Here is an 18,574-nt window from a genome sequence, read left to right on the forward strand (position 1 = left end):
TGAGAATGAAGAGAAACTGCTTAATTGTGAATAGTTTTACTCTGGGTAGATGGAAATGTTCTGGAATGAGCTAGGACAGTAGTGGGAAAACACTCAAGGTATCAAATGCCACTTTTGCATAAAAGTGAACTGCTCACTTGAAAATGGCTTCAGATGATAAAATCCACACATTCAAGTCTTAAAACGATTTCTTCTAGAATCTTCTCCACTACTCTGGATACTTACCTTGCATACCATGGATGTCTTTGCTCCTAGCCTGGCGGCTTGAACACATTGGTTGGCACCTTTTCCTCCAAAGCCAATGAAAAACTTATGTCCGTGGATGGTTTCTCCAGTTCTTGGCAAGCGAGAAGTAAGGCTAGTAGAATGTAAAAAGAGAACAAACAAAAAGAGTACGTTGGTAGCTGCAATAAATTCCAGTTTAAATTCTGGCAAGGATGGGCTGGAGCGATAGCACAGTGGTAGGATGTTTGCCTTGCATGTGGCTGACCCAGGATAGGCCTGGGCTTGATCCCTGGCATCCCATATGGTCTTCTGAGACAGGAGGAATTTCTGAGCACAGAGACAGGAGTAAATCCTGAGAACCACTTGGTGTAACCCAAAAACAAAACAAACAACAAAAAATTCTGGAAAGGAAAGGTGACCCAATGAAGTTCTAGTCTCAGAAATCAGAGTTGAATGGTGAAGGGACATGGCTTCTTTGGAGATATAAGTAACTTTGTATATGAACATTATGAACTTAAACACTACTGCAATCTTATCTAAAGAATAATAAGAAAAATTATAGTACAGTGGTAGGACGTTTTCTTTGCACGCAGCTGACCCAGGAAGACGGTGGTTCGAATCCAGCATCCCATACAGTCCCCTCTGCCTGCCAGGTGCGATTTCTGAGTGCAGAGCCAGGAGGAACCCTTGAACACTGCTGGGAGTGACCCAAAAACAAAAAAAACAAAACAAAACAAAAACAAAGACAAGAGAAAAAGATATGCAGACAGAGGCTGGGAAGACTCCCTTTTTCCTGTCAGGAAACACACATTCATGATAATGATGCCAATTCTTGCTCTAACACAATTCTCAAACTTACTTTTAAGTGTTAGTTCCCATGTGTCTGTGCAACATCTGGGTGCTCTGTGTCCCACTGGGAGATCTGGGAGAAAAGAAACTTTTTCCCCTTGCTCAGTGCCCAGCACAGAGCTCGTCTTTACAGCGAGGGCCTCGTACATGGCATGGTTAGTGTTCCTGTGGCTTTCTGTATGGGCACTTGAACAGGAGCCTGTATTTGTACCAGGATCCTGGCAAACATGTTCCAGATTCTGAGGGGAAGAGGGCATTGTGCTTTCTGCACTGAAGAATCTTATTTGTCTCCTTGGGGGCCAGGGCAGGGAAGGTTGGGGTCAGATTCAGGTTTTAATCTGATTCCATTCCACTCACTGCCAATTCTTTTTTTTTTTTGGTTTTTGGGTCACACCCAGCAGCGCTCAGGGGACCATATGGGATGCTGGGATTCAAACCATCATCCTTCTGCATGCAAGGCAAACGCCTTACCTCCAGGCTATCTCTCTGGCCCCCCACTGATAATTCTTAAAGGGAAGATGTTTTAAAAAATGAATCCCAGAGGCAGGAGAGGCATGGAGGTAAGGCATTTGCCTTGCATGCAGAAGGACGGTGGTTTGAATCCTGGTATCCTATATGGTCCCCTGAGCCTGCCAGGAGCGATTTCTGAGTGTAGAGCCAGGTGGAACCCCTGAGTACTGCCGGGTGTGACCCAAAAACCAACCAAACAAACAAACAAACAAAAAAAAACAAAACGGATCCCAGGGCCTGAGAGATAGCTAAGTAGGTATGGCATCTGCCTTACACTTGGCTGACCTGAGTTTGATCCCGGCATCTCATCTGGTCTCCAGAGAGTGATTTCTGAGCATGAACCAGGAGTAAATCCTGAGCACTGCTAGGTGTGGCCAACAACCACCACCACCAAAGAATCCCTAAGAGTTTCATTTATAATTAAATTATATTTAATATACATTATAATATATAATACATGTAATTATATTTAATATAGAAGTTAAATCTATGGGGGCCAGGAGGGCACTTGCCTTGCATATGGCTGGCCTGAATTTGATCCTCAGAGCATCCTATGTGGCCTCCTGTCAGGAGAGATTCCTGAGTGCAGAGCCAGGAATAACCCCTAATTACTGCAGGGTGGAGCACCAAACAAACACAAGAGCCCCAAAATTTGTACTATGGAAAATCCAAACCCCTAAAAATTGAGGAAATAGTATGTTGGGTCATACTCCCCAAGAGCTAACGATTCGGGCCCGGAGAGATAGCACAGTGGCATTTGCCTTGCAAGCAGCTAATCCAGGACCAAAGGTGGTTGGTTCGAATCCCGGTGTCCCATATGGTCCCCCGTGCCTGCCAGGAGCTATTTCTGAGCAGACAGCCAGGAGTAACCCCTGAGCACCGCCGGGTGTGGCCCAAAAACCAAAAACCAAAAAAAAAAAAAAAAATGAGCTAACGATTCTTTACTGGGCCACATCTGACAGTTGATGAGGGACATGCATGGTACTGAGGATCCAGTTGAACTAAGCTGCATGGGTGGCAGGGACCTTCCTGTACATTCCAGATCAAGAACGAACAGATTCATAATGCTTCAAGAGGGATCATGGTATTAAATGTGGCAAAAAAGAAGTAAGAGAATCTTTGTACCAGATGAAGGATCTTTCACTTCTTTTAGCCTTCACCCTTTAGCTTTTATAAGAGCAATCAGAGGAATAATCCTTGACTTCCTGCAAACTCTTATTTTACATTCTTCTTGGAGCAAAGTGGGCTCTTCTTGCTTGCCAGATTTCTGAGTTTCCTACACCATTCACCACTTGTTTTTCTCTTCTATCCCCCCGTTCAATCTGGCGCAATCAGAAGTTACAAATACATTTTTTCCCCCTGTAACTATAGACCCACTCTCTTTATCCCCATCTGGTTGCAATGGGGTGACCCAGCATGACTGTGTCCAGGAAGATGGGGTAGGGTTGGGGTCAACTTTGGTGGTCCTCGTTCTCAGTTGATGGAGACTCTCAGAACTCCACAATAAACCACCTTGCCCCCTAACATGCAGTCAAATATGGTTGATTTGTGATTTAAAGACACTCATCAATACTTTGAAAACACCCCACTCTTTTCCTCCCCCTTTTCGATTCTATTTTTATCTCGAATTCGAGATGCATTTATAGCGCTGATGGGAGAAAAAAAAATATACATCTCCAAGGTTCACTTCTGAAAAAGGTACTCAATCAAGAGAAAAATGGTTTTTAATGTAATGTTATTATCCTGTCATTTAATTTAGCGATGACAAGTGGTGAGGAGATGTTTGATTTGCATCAGAAACCTTCAACATTTTAGGATTCTGTTCGGAGCAGGCAATGATGAGTAATCTGTGATTGAGTAAGTGTGTGAATTCTTGGCTTACTGCTGCTGCTACAAACAACATTCATGACAACCTTAAGGAGAAGAAAAAAAAAAAAAAAGAGACCCAGTTGTGGCTAAAAATGGACCAAATAACTTAATTAGAAGACTGTCACTAAAGAAACTTACGACTTCCACTGTATTTATATTTAGATCTGGGTCACCATTCACTGGTTTGAAACAAGTTCTTTAAATTATCAACTGTGGGAAAACATTAAAACAAAATCACTGGATTATTGGGATGTATGTGCAGGGGAGGCGTGAAATCGGGGTACAGCATGCTTGTGTTTGTGGGGCCAGATGGCTGGGATTTAGACTAATTTCTACACAACTTAGATGAACACAGGCCCAGAGTTTGGTCACTGATCACTCCTTTGGAATATTGCAATTTCCTTCTCATTTCCTCCTGCTTTTCTGCTGTTTCTCTCTCCCTTCTCTCCTCTGTGCAGACATACAGAGAACTCTTGGATGATCCTCATTTTATCCACGATGCCTGTCACTGAGGCTGACATGACTTTGGGGGGAAGACGCATCTTTGTAAGAGTTTCTCCTTATTTCCGAAGGGAAGCAGAATATGTCACCCCCAAATATGGCTGGAGGAAGTTAGGGCCAACCAGCCCAAAGAGGCAGCTGGGATGTCCTATTTTTGCACAAAAGGCACTGGAAAAGGGAGAGAGGATTTTTTTGAGTCCCTTTCCCCTGCTTCAGCCTCCAAAAGCAATTCCATTAGTCTAAGTCCCATTTGCCTGAAATTTTCATTTCTTTCTTTCTCTTTTACATTTTAATTTAAACACTGTGGTTCATAATTTTTTCACAGTTAAAGTTGCTCATGACTGAGTTAGTCATACAATGTACAACCAGTGTGCATTTCCCGTCACCAATGTCAATAGTTTCCTTTTCACCCTCCCTCTGGGGCATATAATTTTTCCTCTCTTTTTTCTGTCCCTCCCCCCATATTTTTCCTTTTACACACTTTTGATTCTCAGTACAGTGCACATTTCCTGCCACCCATGTTCCCATTTTCCCTCCCACCCACTCCCACCTGCCTCTGGGGTACTGCCTGGAGTTTTCTTAACCAGAAGACAAATTCATGTCAACTAGAAATTGACCAAGTTGACAGTCCTGTACAGATCCAGCACACATACACACTTTGCCTTCTGCTGGGCTTCCTGCAGAACTCAAACTAAAACTAAAACGTTACCCTTTTCTTAAAATTTGAAACATGTTGGAGAATGGGGTGGAGAGAAAAACTGTTCATGAAACTGTTCATGAAAAGCTGTTCATGGGCAGAAGACTTTCTGAATTATAAATCTGAAATCATTCTTCCTATTTTTTTTTTTTTTCACTTACTGAAGCAATGAATAAAAGAACCTGCACCAAGCTCCATCTCTGGGTGAAAATATTTGTGTCACTTCAAACACACCCTTAACCAAGGTTTCTAAGATGGTCAAATTAAATTCTTCCCTCAAAGGGAGGGGAAAATGACAATCACAGAAATACCCCATTCTGGGGCTGGAGAGATAGCACAATAGTAGCACTTCTGCCTTGTACGTGGCTGACCAGAGATTGACCTGGGTTTGATTCCCAACTTCCCATATGTCCCCAAGCCTGCCAGGAGTGATTTCTGAGCACAGAGCCAGGGTAACTCTCAAGTGCCACTGAGCATGGCCCAAATACCAAAAAAGAAAAAAAAAAAAGAGAAAAGAAATACCCCATCTGTCTTCTAAGAAATTAAAACAAAACAAGCAAAAGGAATCCCCAATAATCTGTAAACTTTTGAATGAGAAAGTCAGTTACAACTGAAAGCAAATCTTTTTTTTTTCTTTTTTTGGGCTATACCCGGTGAGGCTCAGTGGCTACTCCTGGCTATGTGCTCAGAAATTGCTCCTGGCTTGGGGGATCATATGGAACTCTGGGGATAGAAACTCAGTCTGTTCCAGGTTAGTGTGTGGAAGGCAAACACCCTACTGCTTGCACCACTGCTCTGGCCTTGAAATCAAATCTTTAAAACAGCCTGATGGGGCTCTGAGTGATAGTACAGTGAGTAGGGGGCAATTGTGTTGCATATGGCTGACTAGGGTTCAATCCCATTCGATCCCTCAAGCACCACCAGGAGTAATTCCTGAGTACTGCCAGGCATAGCTCCCAAACCAAACTAAAACCATGTATACTAGTAGTGGGTGAAAAACAACACCAAGCCGCTGAATCTCCCAGGTAGACCAATCCAGGAAATGACTTTAAAAATAGAACTGGGGCTAGAGAGCGAAGGCATTTGCCTTGCATGCAGAAGGATGGTGGTTCAAATCCCAGCATCCATATGGTCCCCCGAGCCTGCCAGGAGTAACCCCTGTGAGCTGCCGGGTGTGACCCAAAAACCAAAAAAAAAAAAGAAATAGAACAATGGCCACAAGTTGACTTCTATTAATGTTTTAGGGTGATTCTTACAACAAACTACTCACTCATTTTATGCCCACTAAGGTGGCAGGCTTTTTGTGGGTAGGAAATGCCAGCAAGTGCAACCAAAATCATAAGCAGGGCAGCCAAGTGTGCTAGCACCACAGCTAAAGTGTACAACCTCAGAGCTGGCACGTGTGTGCCACCCCACCCATCCCAGCAAGAACACCCACCAGGAAGAGAATTATTAATGCAAGAGTAATTTTATGTTTTGGTGTACATGCACTAGAAACTAGTGTGTCTGCTATGGGGGCAGAATTGGGGGTATGTGAATGGGAAACTAAGGACGTTGGAGGACAGGCGGTCACACTGGTGCTGGATCGGTGTTGGAACACTGAATGCCGCCGGAAACTATGAGTTATGTAAATCCTGGTGTTTGAATCGAGTTAAAAAAAGCGTCCTGGTAAGGACCAGAGAGATAGTATGTAGGATGTTTGCCTTGTCCACCCTGGGTTTGATCCCTGGTACCACATATGTTCGCCAGGAGTGATGTAAACACAAAATCAGAAGTGAGTCTTATACTGTTGGGTGTGCAAAGACCAACCTACACATTGGCAGTGCTCAGGACTTACTCTAAACTCTGTGTCAAGGAGATCTATGTATAAATCCCCTGGTGTGTGTGTGTGTATAGAAACAATAAAAGGGGTAAAGGTGCTCCCTTGCACTCCACTGACCCATGGAGTCTCTCCCCTAATGTCCTGACATTTAAAGTTGGATAAACAGAAACACTGATCGGTGTAAAAATCAAAGTGGCCCTTCTCCAAAGGTGAAAGGCACCACAGGGCACAAGACAGGAGGCCCGAGTTACAGTATCACCAGTGACAGCTTTTTCCTCTCTGAACCAGCTGCTGCTCTTGGAAAACAGGTTTAATAATACTTGTCAACTCCTTCAATGTCTGGGTTTTGTGCTCTGAGCTCTTTCCCTGTCAGGCGTTATCAGAACAACTTATCAATTGCTTTGAGCTTCTTGACAATGAGGTGCTTGTTAAATTCCCAGAGACTAATGGGAGCAGAGGAAGGTCCCTGGGGACCAGGAGCAACACTAACCTGGCTCCAGCCCCCAGGGGCAGTGTTGTTCTCTAGGCCTCTGGCTGAAGCTCCTTATGGGCCTTTCCAACAGGGGGTAGGGCCACTGGTTATCAACCAATTAAAATGCATTACTCTCACTCATCACTCCAGCTAGCTGTGTTCACCTGCCTCTACTGTTCCGACGTGTGAGTCACATTTATAAGGAGTTACTTCTAAGCCAGTTAGTCACATCTGTTCCCACCTCTGTTTAAAGAATTTTGAACATTTAGAACTAGGAAGCACTGAATAGTTTAGTTGCAAACATATATATATTATATACACACACACACATATGGACAAACATATTCAGGACATACTATGCGAACATCTAAGTTTATAGATAAGCTCATGTATTTATAAATATAAACAAATACATAAAATATAATTTACTGTGTGTCACATATAATTATATAATATGAATATGTATAAACTCACATACATGTACATATGCACACATTACATATGAATTATTTAGGGCAATCATATGAGGCATTAAACAATAAACTGGAACGATTTTACTATCTGTGTGTGGTATGAAGGACAGAACTCAAGTGTCTCACACTTGACACTGATGATTATATTTTTTTTCCCACACCCAGTGGTGCTCAGGGTACTCCTGGCTCTGAGCTCAGGAATAAGTTCATGGCAGTGTTCAGGGGTCCTAGTACAGGATGTTGGAATTGAGCCTGGAGCGCCCATGGTGCGATCACTCTGGCCCCAGCGACACTGATTTCTAATCCAATCTCTGATGAACCTGACTATAGAGCTGTTTTACTTGAGATGTGTGGGGCAAGGAGACCATTCTTGGGCAGCAGTTCTTGGCCTAATGTCAGGAGACAGTCTCACACCCAGTGTAGCTTCCAGCAATTGCTTCCCTTGATATCAGACCTGATATCATAAGGTATATAGAACAACATGTAGGTAAAATACTCCAAGACATTAAGACTAAAGGCATCTTCAAGGAGGAAACTGTACTCTCCAAACAAGTGAAAGCAGAAATTAACAGATGGTAATATATTAAGCTGAGAAGCTTCTGCATCTCAAAGGAAATATTGCCCAGGATACAAGAGCCACCCACTGAGTGGGAGAAACTATTCACCCAGTATCCATCAGATAAGGGGCTAATATCCAAAATATGCAAGGCACTGACAGAACTTTACAAGAAAAAAACATCTAACCTCATCAAAAAATGGGGAGAAGAAATGGACAATTTGACAAAAAAGAAATACAAATGGCCAAAAGGCACATGAAAAAATGTTTTGCATTACTAATCATCAGGGAGATGCAATTCCCAACATATTTTTTAAAGTAGTTCCTTGTTTATTTCCCTCTTACAAAGACACACAAAACACATATAAGAGGGCATCTATTTTATGTAGCAATGGTTAAATATAGCTTCTCTTGGCTTCTTCTTTTCCAACCCTTTCTTCCTAGGAATGTCTCTCCCCGACTGATAACTCATTTCTTCTTTTTCCTCTTTTCTGTATTATGTTCTAGTTCCTTTTGCCACTGGTACACTGCTAACTCTACTTTTTCTCTATTTTAAAAGTGACTGATGACAGCTTTGCAGGTAATTTATACCTATAACTGTTTTCTTTTCAAACCCAACTATTCCCCTATACTCTTATATACTATATTCCATTTGATCCTTTCATTTCCATCTTCTTGCTTTTGTGCTGTTAATCAGCATATTGGCCAGTTCTAGTTGATAGAAATCTAACAACTTAGCATTACCACTTCTTAAAAAACAAACAAACTGGGGCAGGGGGAGATAGTCTGAAGGGAATGAAGACTAACGTGTGCACTGCACTATCTCTCTGCCCCTCCAGTTTTTATTTTCTCAAAAAATTTTTTAGAAGGGAGTAGTATCCCTGAGCTCCAAGATTTCTGAAGATTTAGGGTCCAGTTAAGTCTCTGGTGGGATGCTCTGCTTCCTACTCCACAGACATGTTTAACCTCAAGCTTTTCTGTAGCTAAACCCCACAAGCTGGGTGTGGGCTCACTTAGTATCATTTATCATCAAAGCCAGGGGGATCCCTACATAGATTTCTGACTTTAGCCTCGTTAGCTCTTATCTCAGTTCAAGTCCCACAATTCTACTTCTCTGCCTCCCTGAGCCCTGAACTCTTTTCTCAGTATTCTCAGTTTGCGGCTTTTCCTGACTTTCTTTTTCCTGTGCCATGGCAGTGAAGTGTTCTAGGGTTCATCATTGTGTTTGCTGGTTTGCTCTTCCGAAAGGTACCGTGTTTCCAACACCTAAAATTGCAGCTTAACATGTTGCTGCATTGTGAAGTGGCTTATTCTCTTCTGACTATGCTGAGACAGTCACACTGTCCCTTCATTTCTCTCTCTCTCTCTCTCTCTCTCTCTCTCTCTCTCTCTCTCTCTCTCTCTCTCTCTCTCTCTCTCTCTCAATGAACGATCTTTCCTTTCAACAGCACTTACATAGCTGGGATGAGCGACGCCAGGTCAAGAATCGGTGATACCAAAGGAAAGTCAGCATAAGAAGGCTCAATTTCTCTGTGTATGACTATCTCTGTATGGGGAAAAGTCAGCCAGGAGCAGGAATACAGCGAGAATAATGAAGTCATGAAGCTGCTATCTCTTGTCATTCTCCCAGTGTAGGAACCAGATCCAAGCACAGGATTTGAGAGAAGCAGGTAGATCAAAATGTTAAAACAAAACAAAATGAAACAAGAAACTAGAGGAATGCCATTTCTTTCTTCTTTTTCTTGAGGGGGAAGGAGGGTTGTGACACACGCACACACAACTTTATTCCTGGCTGAGAAACAGTTGCATAGGGAGATGTGGAAATGACTGTATTTTGGAAATAGGCGAGGAAAGAAAAGCGTGTACGTGTGGGATGAGTGACGGGGAGCAGACGACTGGCTGAGAAAATGTGGAAACAGCGCGGAGAGAACTGGTAAGACTAAATTCTCAAAAATAAGGTGATAGTTAAAGCTCCAGAAAAAAAAAAAAAGCTTTTTCCTGGGGTGGAACAACTTACACACAACAAGTAGGGTGTTTGCCTTGCACTTGGTTGACCTGGGATTGATCGCCACATCCCATATGGATCCCATATGCACCCACATCCCATATGCAACACTAGGTACAGCCAAAAAATATAAAGTATTTTATTATTTGGGGTAGGGGACTGTTGGGACACATCTAGCAATATTTGGGGAGTTACCCCATTTTTGTGCTTGGAGATTGCACTCCTGGCAGACTTTGAGGGTCCATGTACTGCTAAGGATTGAACTAGGATTGGCCATGTGCAAGGCAAACACCACCATACAGACCCTCTGGGCTCCATACATGACATTTTTGGGGTCCCCTGTGGGATGGAACTCATGCAAAGAACATGCTTCAGCTCTCTGAACCCCATCTCTTGCTCTTTAATTCATCAAGGAGGCGAAGCAAAGTATGAATAGTAACAAGTAGCTACATAACTAACATTTTATTTTCTATTTTGATAATTAATTATGGTAAAATTTAAATCCGAGTGATTTCTGTCACCACATTGCAATTATCTCGGCAACTTCTTTCTCCCATCTGCCGGTGCATGTTAAAGAAATACAAATCAAATTAATTTTATCCTAAGCAAAATATAATTAGAAGGATAAATCAGCACAAAATAATCTATTCTGGAATCAATTATTAAAATTTTAATTTATCTTCTATCTTTGGTGCCATTTTATCCCCATTATCATGAATAATCAAGAATTGACTATATTATAATTGGATCTCAAATGCACTTGTAAGATGGCTTAGGGTAGGTAGTGTCAGCATATGTTTTGTTTAGTTTTTGGACTATACCCGACAGTGCTCAGGGATTACTCCTGGCTCTGCACTCAGGGATCAGATGGGGTACCAGAGATCAAATCTAGGCCAGCCACATACAAGGCAAGCATACACCTTATTTACTTCCATCCAAAAAAACTGCAAAAACTAATATTACCCTGATTCCACATAAGGTGTAAGATGACACCCAGCTATTAACCCAAAACAAAGGTCTTTTCCCAACTTCCCTTTTCCTTTAAATCTCTCCCTTTGATATGTAAAAGCCCAACAGGATCTCTTGATGGTCCCCCCTCCTGATGAATGGGTATTGGTTCAATAAAGAAAGAGCAGTTTGGCCAGCTCAACAGAGAGACCACAGGCACAGACTGACTCCATGACTCTTGCCTGACTTGCTTGGTTTATTAATCCTTTGCAGCTACCCTACTTATATGCTTCAGACCTGTTCGTTTGGGGTTGGAAACACAGAGTGTGGGGTATCTCACAACACATGTGATTTATTTTGCACTAAGGCACCACCAGCAATGACCCCTGAGCACAGCAGAGCCTGAAGTAGCTCTTGAATACTGTGGGATGTGGCCTAATGTATCCCCTTCCCCCTTCTCTACTCCAAATATCCCCTTTTCCTTTCTTTTTTTTTTTTTTAACTTTTTTTTTTTTTGTGGGTCACACCCGGCAGTGCTCAGGGGTTTTTCCTGGCTCCAGGCTCAGAAATTGCTCCTGGCAGGCACGGGGGACCATATGGGACGCCGGGATTCGAACCGATGACCTTCTGCATGAAAGGTAAATGCCTTACCTCCATGCTATCTCTCCGGCCCCCCCTTTTCCTTTCTCTGAACAAGTTTGTAGGAGATTTTTTTTTTTTTTTTGGAACACTTGATAGACCTACCAGCAAAAATGACTAGGAATCATTTTCTTGGCAAAGGTTGTGTATGTGTTTGGATGTTCAGCATGTTGAACTTTCCCTCTGGTCTACAGGAAGCTTTAAAATACCAGTTGTTTTTTTTTCAGTTACCATAATTATAGTTAATTAGTTTTTGGAGGAGGGCAGAGGCTGCACCTGGCAGTGCTCAGGGGCTGCTTGCTTTGACTTGCAGTGCTTGGGTGCTGGGGCATGAACTGGGACCGGCTGCATGCAAGACAAATGACTTATGTGGTGCTGGGGCATGAACTGGGACCGGCTGTACGCAAGACAAATGACTTAATTTCCGACTGGTTACAGAAATCACACCAAGCAATAGACAGTACAAGGACTATTTTTCCAACTCGATGCTTATGCAACCCCATCTCCCAGGCTGCTTCAAGCTCTACCAAATTTGTACACATGACAATATGCCCTTTCCAGGCAGAGGTAGTAAGAGGGCAATGCCTGGATTTTGAGTCCACTGTCCTCTGAAACAGAAAGTGTGGATTCAAGATCCTTTGTTTTCTAATTAATTTTTCACATTGGTGTGAAGTAGAATAAACTTAAAAGAACTGTCTTTGTACTTTGTCACTGATACATCAAAACAAATGTGGAGCTGGCAATGGAGTTAAGTGACAGAGGGCATGTCTTGTATGTGCGAAGCCCTGAGTCTGATCGCTGACATCTCATAGTTCCTCAAGCCCTTCTAGCTATGATTTAGTGTGTGAAACATCAGCAAAGTGCCCAATGCTGTCCATTGCTGCTATCTGTGGACCCTACCGAAAAGGCAGTGCTGGTCCTTATTGTTTCTTTTTCTTGCCTTATGTACTGACTCAACTTACAATCCAAAGGTAAGTAGAAATCCCGATAAACACCCCCCCCCCATTTTGATGTTTATGGGGAGGTTTCTAATGTTTAATCACTATATTACAATGATTAGTCTCTCCTCCCCACAGAGGCATATGTATTGGATATGTCCCCTCTAACTCAAAAGTTGGAAGCCAAATTCATGATGTGATGGCTGTAGGCGGTAAAGCTTTAGGGGGTACCTGGGTTAGGCTAGGTTCTGAGAAGCACTAATCTCCATTCTGAGATTAACACAAAGAGAGTCAAGAAAAGACACAACCAGGATGAGTAACCGTACACACACTCAGTGGTGGTGCCCTGGATCTGACTTCCAACCCCTTGAATTGGGAGAAACACACATTTGCTGTTTCAGCCACTTTGTTTATGGTATTTGGTGTTACAACAGTCTAATTAAACTAAAATAACACTCATGATTAGAAAAGTTCCCTTTGGTTCCCAATTTGATCAACTGTTTTCTTTTTTTCAGGTAGGCAGTGTTCAGGGGCCTTGTGGGATAGAACTCCATATACAAGGCAAGTGCTTTACCACTGAGGCTCAGCGTACTTATTGTCACTCCATTTCCTTTTAATTCCCAATTCTTGTCCAAAGTGATCACTTCCAACTATTATTGTCATAGTTGTCCTTTGTCTTAACTGTGCTTCCCACCCAGCATTTCTATTGTCTTTGGGTATTTAATAAAAGGGAGAATTATTTTGTCTAAAAAACTCAACTATGGATAACATTATATATTGCTTTAAATAAAAAAATAATAAAAAGTTTAAAACAAAGTCATCCTCTCTCCCGCCAGTTGTCACTGGGCCAGAGAGACAGTTCAAGTGCTGAGGCCTTGCCTTGTCCACAGCAGACCCTGGTTCAATCCTTGGCACTGATATGGTCCCCTGACTACTACTAGAAGTGCTCCTTTATTAAAGGAGTAATTCCTGAGCACAGCTGGTGTATTGTGTCCATCCCCAAAAGCTCTTATTGTTACTGGACTTTGGGTTCCATGAAGTCAAGAGATTTTGATCTACTTTAACCCTAGTGTGCAGAATAGTACCTGTTATGTAATTATTAATTCTTATTTAACGTTGAACATTTAAATTCTTATATTTTCTCCTGTTGAGGTGTCAAACTTCTGTTTTGGGGCCACAGTTGATAATACTTAGGGCTTACTCTTAGTACAGTGCTCAGAGATCATGCCTGATGGGCTTAAGGGACTATATGTTGTGCTAGTATCAAACCCAGGTCAACAACTTGCAAGGGAAAGGACTTATCAGTTGTACTTCTCTCCAGTCCTAATGCTTTTAAATATTAAACCATCCTTGCATTTTGGGAGTTAAACCTGACTTCTCAGGATGTAACATCTTTTAAATTCATCATGTGTGATTAGCTAATATTTTCTTCATTTCTACATCAAGATTTAAAAGTGAGGGGCCAGAGAGATAGCCTGCCTCTATGCTGAAGGACGATGGTTCAAATCCCGGCATCCCACATGGTCCCCTGAGCCTGCCAGGAGCAATTTCTGAGCGTAGAGCCAGGAGGAACCCCTGAGCGATGCCGGGTGTGACCCAAAAACCAAAAACCAAAAAAAAAAAAAAAATGTAAAAGTGAGATTAACTTGTAAATCACTAGTCCTAGTGTCATCAAATGTCAGTAATACATTCTCATATAATAATTGATATTAATATATTAACAACAATAATGATATTAACTAAAATGATTAAATGACATATTCTTAGATTTTGTTCATCTTAATTTTATCTTTTTCTTTTATTTCTTTCTGGCTTTTGGGCTACACCTGAAGGTGTTTGGGAATTATTCTTTTTTTTGTTTTTTGGGCCACACCTGGCGGTGCTCAGGGGTTCCTCCTGGCTGCCTGCTCAGAAATAGCTCCTGGCAGGCACGGGGGACCATATGGGACACCGGCATTCGAACCAACCACCTTTGGTCCAGGATTGGCTGCTTGCAAGGCAAACACCGCTGTGCTATCTCTCCGGGCCTGGGAATTATTCTTGGGGGTGCCTGGGAACCATGTGGGTCACTGAACCCAACAAAGTTGCATGCAAAGTACATGCTCAAGCCCTTTCAGCCATCTCCTCAGACCTGTTTTTTTTTTCCCTATTCTTTAATTTCTGTTATTAACGTTATTATTTGATTCTTTTACTTTTTTGGAGGGGGAAGAAAGGGAAGGCCACACCCATGAGTGTGTGGGAAGACAAGAGGTGCTGTGGATCTAATCTCTTTGGACTCTCATACACAGAGCATGAGTTCCAGTCCTCCTTGAAGCAATCTCATGGGTTCTCCCTCTGTATTTATTCTATGATTAACTAGTTACTTTTCATTCTTTTTGTTTTTTTGGGTCACGCCTGACAGCACTCAGGGGTTACTCCTGGCTCTACACTCAGAAATTGCTCTTGGCAGGCTCAGGGGACCATATGGGATGCCGGGATTTGAAACACTGTCCTTCTGTACTCAAGGTTAACGCCCTACCTCCATTTTATCTCTCAGGTCCCACTTTTCATTCTTTATTATGTTTTACTATAAATATTTGGATTTGAAAAAAAAATCCCTGTACCTATCTCCATAACTACAATTTTTAATACATAGGGTGGTTTTTGGATTGCTTTTTGTTTTCAGTAACAGTAAATACCAGGGACTTTTCACTTAGGACTCTGATAAATAATAGAAAAATAAACATCCTTAACACTGCATCAATGCTGCCCTTTGTAATTGGCAGTGGCCTCTTCATATGTGTGTGTATATATATATATATATATGTTTTGAGGCTGTTCCTAGTGATGCTCAGGGTGATTTCTCATGGCTCTGTAGTCAGAAATTACAACTGGTGGCGCTTGGGGGACCATATAGGATGCTGGGGTTCAATACCGAGACTGACATGAAAGGGAAGCACCCTGCTTGTTACATTATCTCTCCAATCCTTGATAAATAACTGTGGGGACTAAAATTTAAGGACAAACAGCTAGAGGCAGGCAGATCTGCAGACAAGCAGGCAGCTCACTTGGTTTGCATGAAGTTGACCTGAGTTCAATCCCTGGTATGTCTCCCCAAATCCCACCAGAAGTGACTTGTGAGTAGAGCCAAGAGTAAGTACTGATCATTGTTTTTTTTTTTTTTTTTGCCTATTTTTTTGGCCACTCCCGGTGATGCTCAGGGGTTACTCCTAGCTATGCGCTCAGAAATCACTCCTGGCTTGGGGGACCATATGGGACGCCAGGGATCGAACCAAGGTCTGTCCTAGGTCGGCCACATGCAAGGCAAATGCCCCACCACTGTACTATCACTCTGACCCCCATTGTTTTATTTTTTAAATTTGGATCACACCTGGCAAAGAGTACTGATGATTTTATATTTCTCTTACATTGGAAAAGATGCTTTTTTTTTGGGTGTTTCTCAAGTAGTACTTGGGGACTTGGAGGACACTCCTGGTTACTCAGCCAGGCCTGGCAATGTGGTGCTGGCCCATTGGTGGTAGGGGTCTCTAGGGAGGTTCAGCAGTGCTTAGGAGTCATGTGTTATCACAGATCAAACGTGGGGACTTGCACAACTGTAGCACCCCAGCTCCTGAGACTTTCATCCTGGGCCCCAAAGCAGTAAAAGTCATATGGGACCATATGACTCCCAGAGGTTTGGTTTACGTATTCTAAATATAACAAGAGGCTTCAGGAAGAAGAGCAGAGGATGCCATAATATATCCATCATGTATAACATTTTTTGGGGGGGCCATATCTAGTGATGCTCAGGGCTCTCCTGGCTCTGTGCTCACTGATCACTCCTGGCAAGCTCAGGCGCCATATGTGATGCCAGGGATAAAAATGAGACGGTCACGTGCAAAGCTACTACCTTGCCAGTAGTACTATCAATCTGACCTACTTTTTAAAGGGAAGTAGATGGTTCAATATTAAAAAGGAATCTGGGGACACTGGATCAAAAGTATAGCAGGAGGCACTTGTCTTGCATAGGGCTGACCTGGGGTTTGATCCCCAGCATCCCATATGGTCCCCCAAGCACAGCCAGGAGCAATCCCTTATCACCACCGGGTGTGGCCCAAACTCACGCAATCTAGGTCCAATGTTCCAGTCAGTTTGTATCTCTAAGATTCTTAATTCACTAGTTCCAGAATCTGGCTCCAGTCTTCAGCAATCCTTTCCTGAGTTGCCAAGGATAAATTTAGATGCTTGGTTGAATATGAACCCTCTCTCTCGAGCTATCACTTTTAATTGGAGCATGTTAAAGCTGGAACATAGGGTTCCAGCTGACACCAGTCTATTGCCATCGAAATGTAACCACGGGTTGGTATTCAACTTGTCTCAGAAGTCTTCGGGCTCTTGGAAGACTGGGAGACAGGAGTTAAGTAATGTACAAGATGTACCCTGGAAAGCTGGTATACCCTCAGGGCCCTCGGTGATTTCAACTTGACTCTTGGCTTTAAAAATGATCAAGGGGCTGGATAAGATGGTAGAGTGGGTAGGATGCTTCCTCTGCAAAAGGCCAGCCTGGCTTTGATCCCCAGCAACCCATATGATCCCAAGCCCCACCAGGAGTGATCCTTGAATATAGTGCCAGTAGTAAGCCCTGTGAGTGGCAGGCCTGACCCCTAGACCCCAAGCAAAAAGTTATTTATATGCTAAAGACTTTGCAATTTCTATCTTCAGTCTGTTTTCTTCTGAATTTAGGTCTTCATTATGTCTTGACTACTCCAGTTTGGTACCAAAGAAATTACTCATATGTTATATGTCCCCTGAGGTACTGATACTGCTCTCTACCCCCAGCATAGCTCTGCCCTGTGAGTGGTTGGAGGGGGGAGTTGGACTTTGCTGAGATGCAGGCTGCAAGCAGAGGAAATCGCGTAATCTCTAACCTCTTCCTTGCATATCCTGTCAGCTCTACCACTGCTGTATAAGCAGAGATGCCCACTACTTCTGTGTTGCTTTGTAGGCACCATCGTTTCCTGCCTCAGTTGCTGACTTGGGTTTTCCTGTGTCCATCTGGTTTCTTCTCCCACCGTCTCCAAAGTAATACATATAGGTCCGACTACCTCTGTCTACCCAGATCCTGCCCTGGATTTCATCTCCTTAGGGATATGACCTAATGTCCTTAACACATGGTGGGACAGAGGGCAGCTGGTATTTAAAGTGACATCTTTATGAGCTCAGCTTCCATGTCAGGCTTCACTTTTTGTCTATTAGATTTTTTTCTTTTTGGTTTTTCAGCCAAACCCAAAACGCTGAGGGGTTACTCCTGGCTCTGCATTCAGAAATTGCTCCAGGCTTGGGGGTCCGTATGGGATGCCGGGGATCAAACCCAGGTCTGTCCTGGGTCAGCTACGTACAAAACAGATGCCCTACCACTGTGCTATCACTCTGGCTCCAGTCTATTAGATTTTTTTTTTTTTTTGTTTGTTTTTTTTTGGGTCACACCTGACAGCACTCGAGGTTACTCATGACTCCACACTCAGAAATCACTCCTGGCAAGGTAGTGGGACCATATGGAATGCCAGGATTTGAACCACCAACCTTCTGCATGCAAGGCAAATACTCTACCCCCATGCTACCTCTCTGACCCCCATGTCTATTAGATTTTTTACTTGAAATCCTCCATTTGGTCTTTTTGTAAATAATGATCTAAAATAACTTCCTGTGCCCCATTCATGCTTTACTCTTCTCCAGAGCATTTATCTGACAGTCTAAGAACTTTTTCCTTCTCTCCACTGTCTCTTCCACTTCATACCAACAGTTTTTCACTTCTCTGTCTCTCTCTCACCTATGTAAGTGAACGATATACCGGGCAAAATCAGTGTCTTGTAAAACAAATAACTGACATACAGGTGGCACATGTTAAAGTTTACCAGTGAAAGTATGATTCCCTGAAGGCCTCTGTGTCCAAGATCTAAACCACCTTACTGACTGCTGGCCTTTCCTGGAAGTAAATGTCTTTGGAGAAAGTCAGACTTTCAGCAAGTTGACTCGTGAGGGAAATTTACCTTTGCAATATGGAACTTCAGAGATGGGTTGAGCTCAAATC

The 18,574-nt window shown here is 42.8% G+C and overlaps 1 protein-coding gene across 1 annotated transcript in view; it reads right to left on the minus strand.

Moving 5' to 3' along the window:
* The window catches only part of RBKS (ribokinase), a 93,216-nt gene that overhangs the window by 70,777 nt on the left and 3,865 nt on the right, over positions 1-18,574 (minus strand). The window contains exon 2 of the mRNA XM_049784210.1: positions 226-358. Coding sequence (XP_049640167.1) covers positions 226-358 — 133 coding nt within the window. The remainder of the gene's footprint in view (positions 1-225; positions 359-18,574) is intronic.

The sequence above is a fragment of the Suncus etruscus genome, chromosome 12, assembly GCF_024139225.1.
Source record: "Suncus etruscus isolate mSunEtr1 chromosome 12, mSunEtr1.pri.cur, whole genome shotgun sequence".
NCBI classification, from domain to species: Eukaryota; Metazoa; Chordata; class Mammalia; order Eulipotyphla; family Soricidae; genus Suncus; species Suncus etruscus.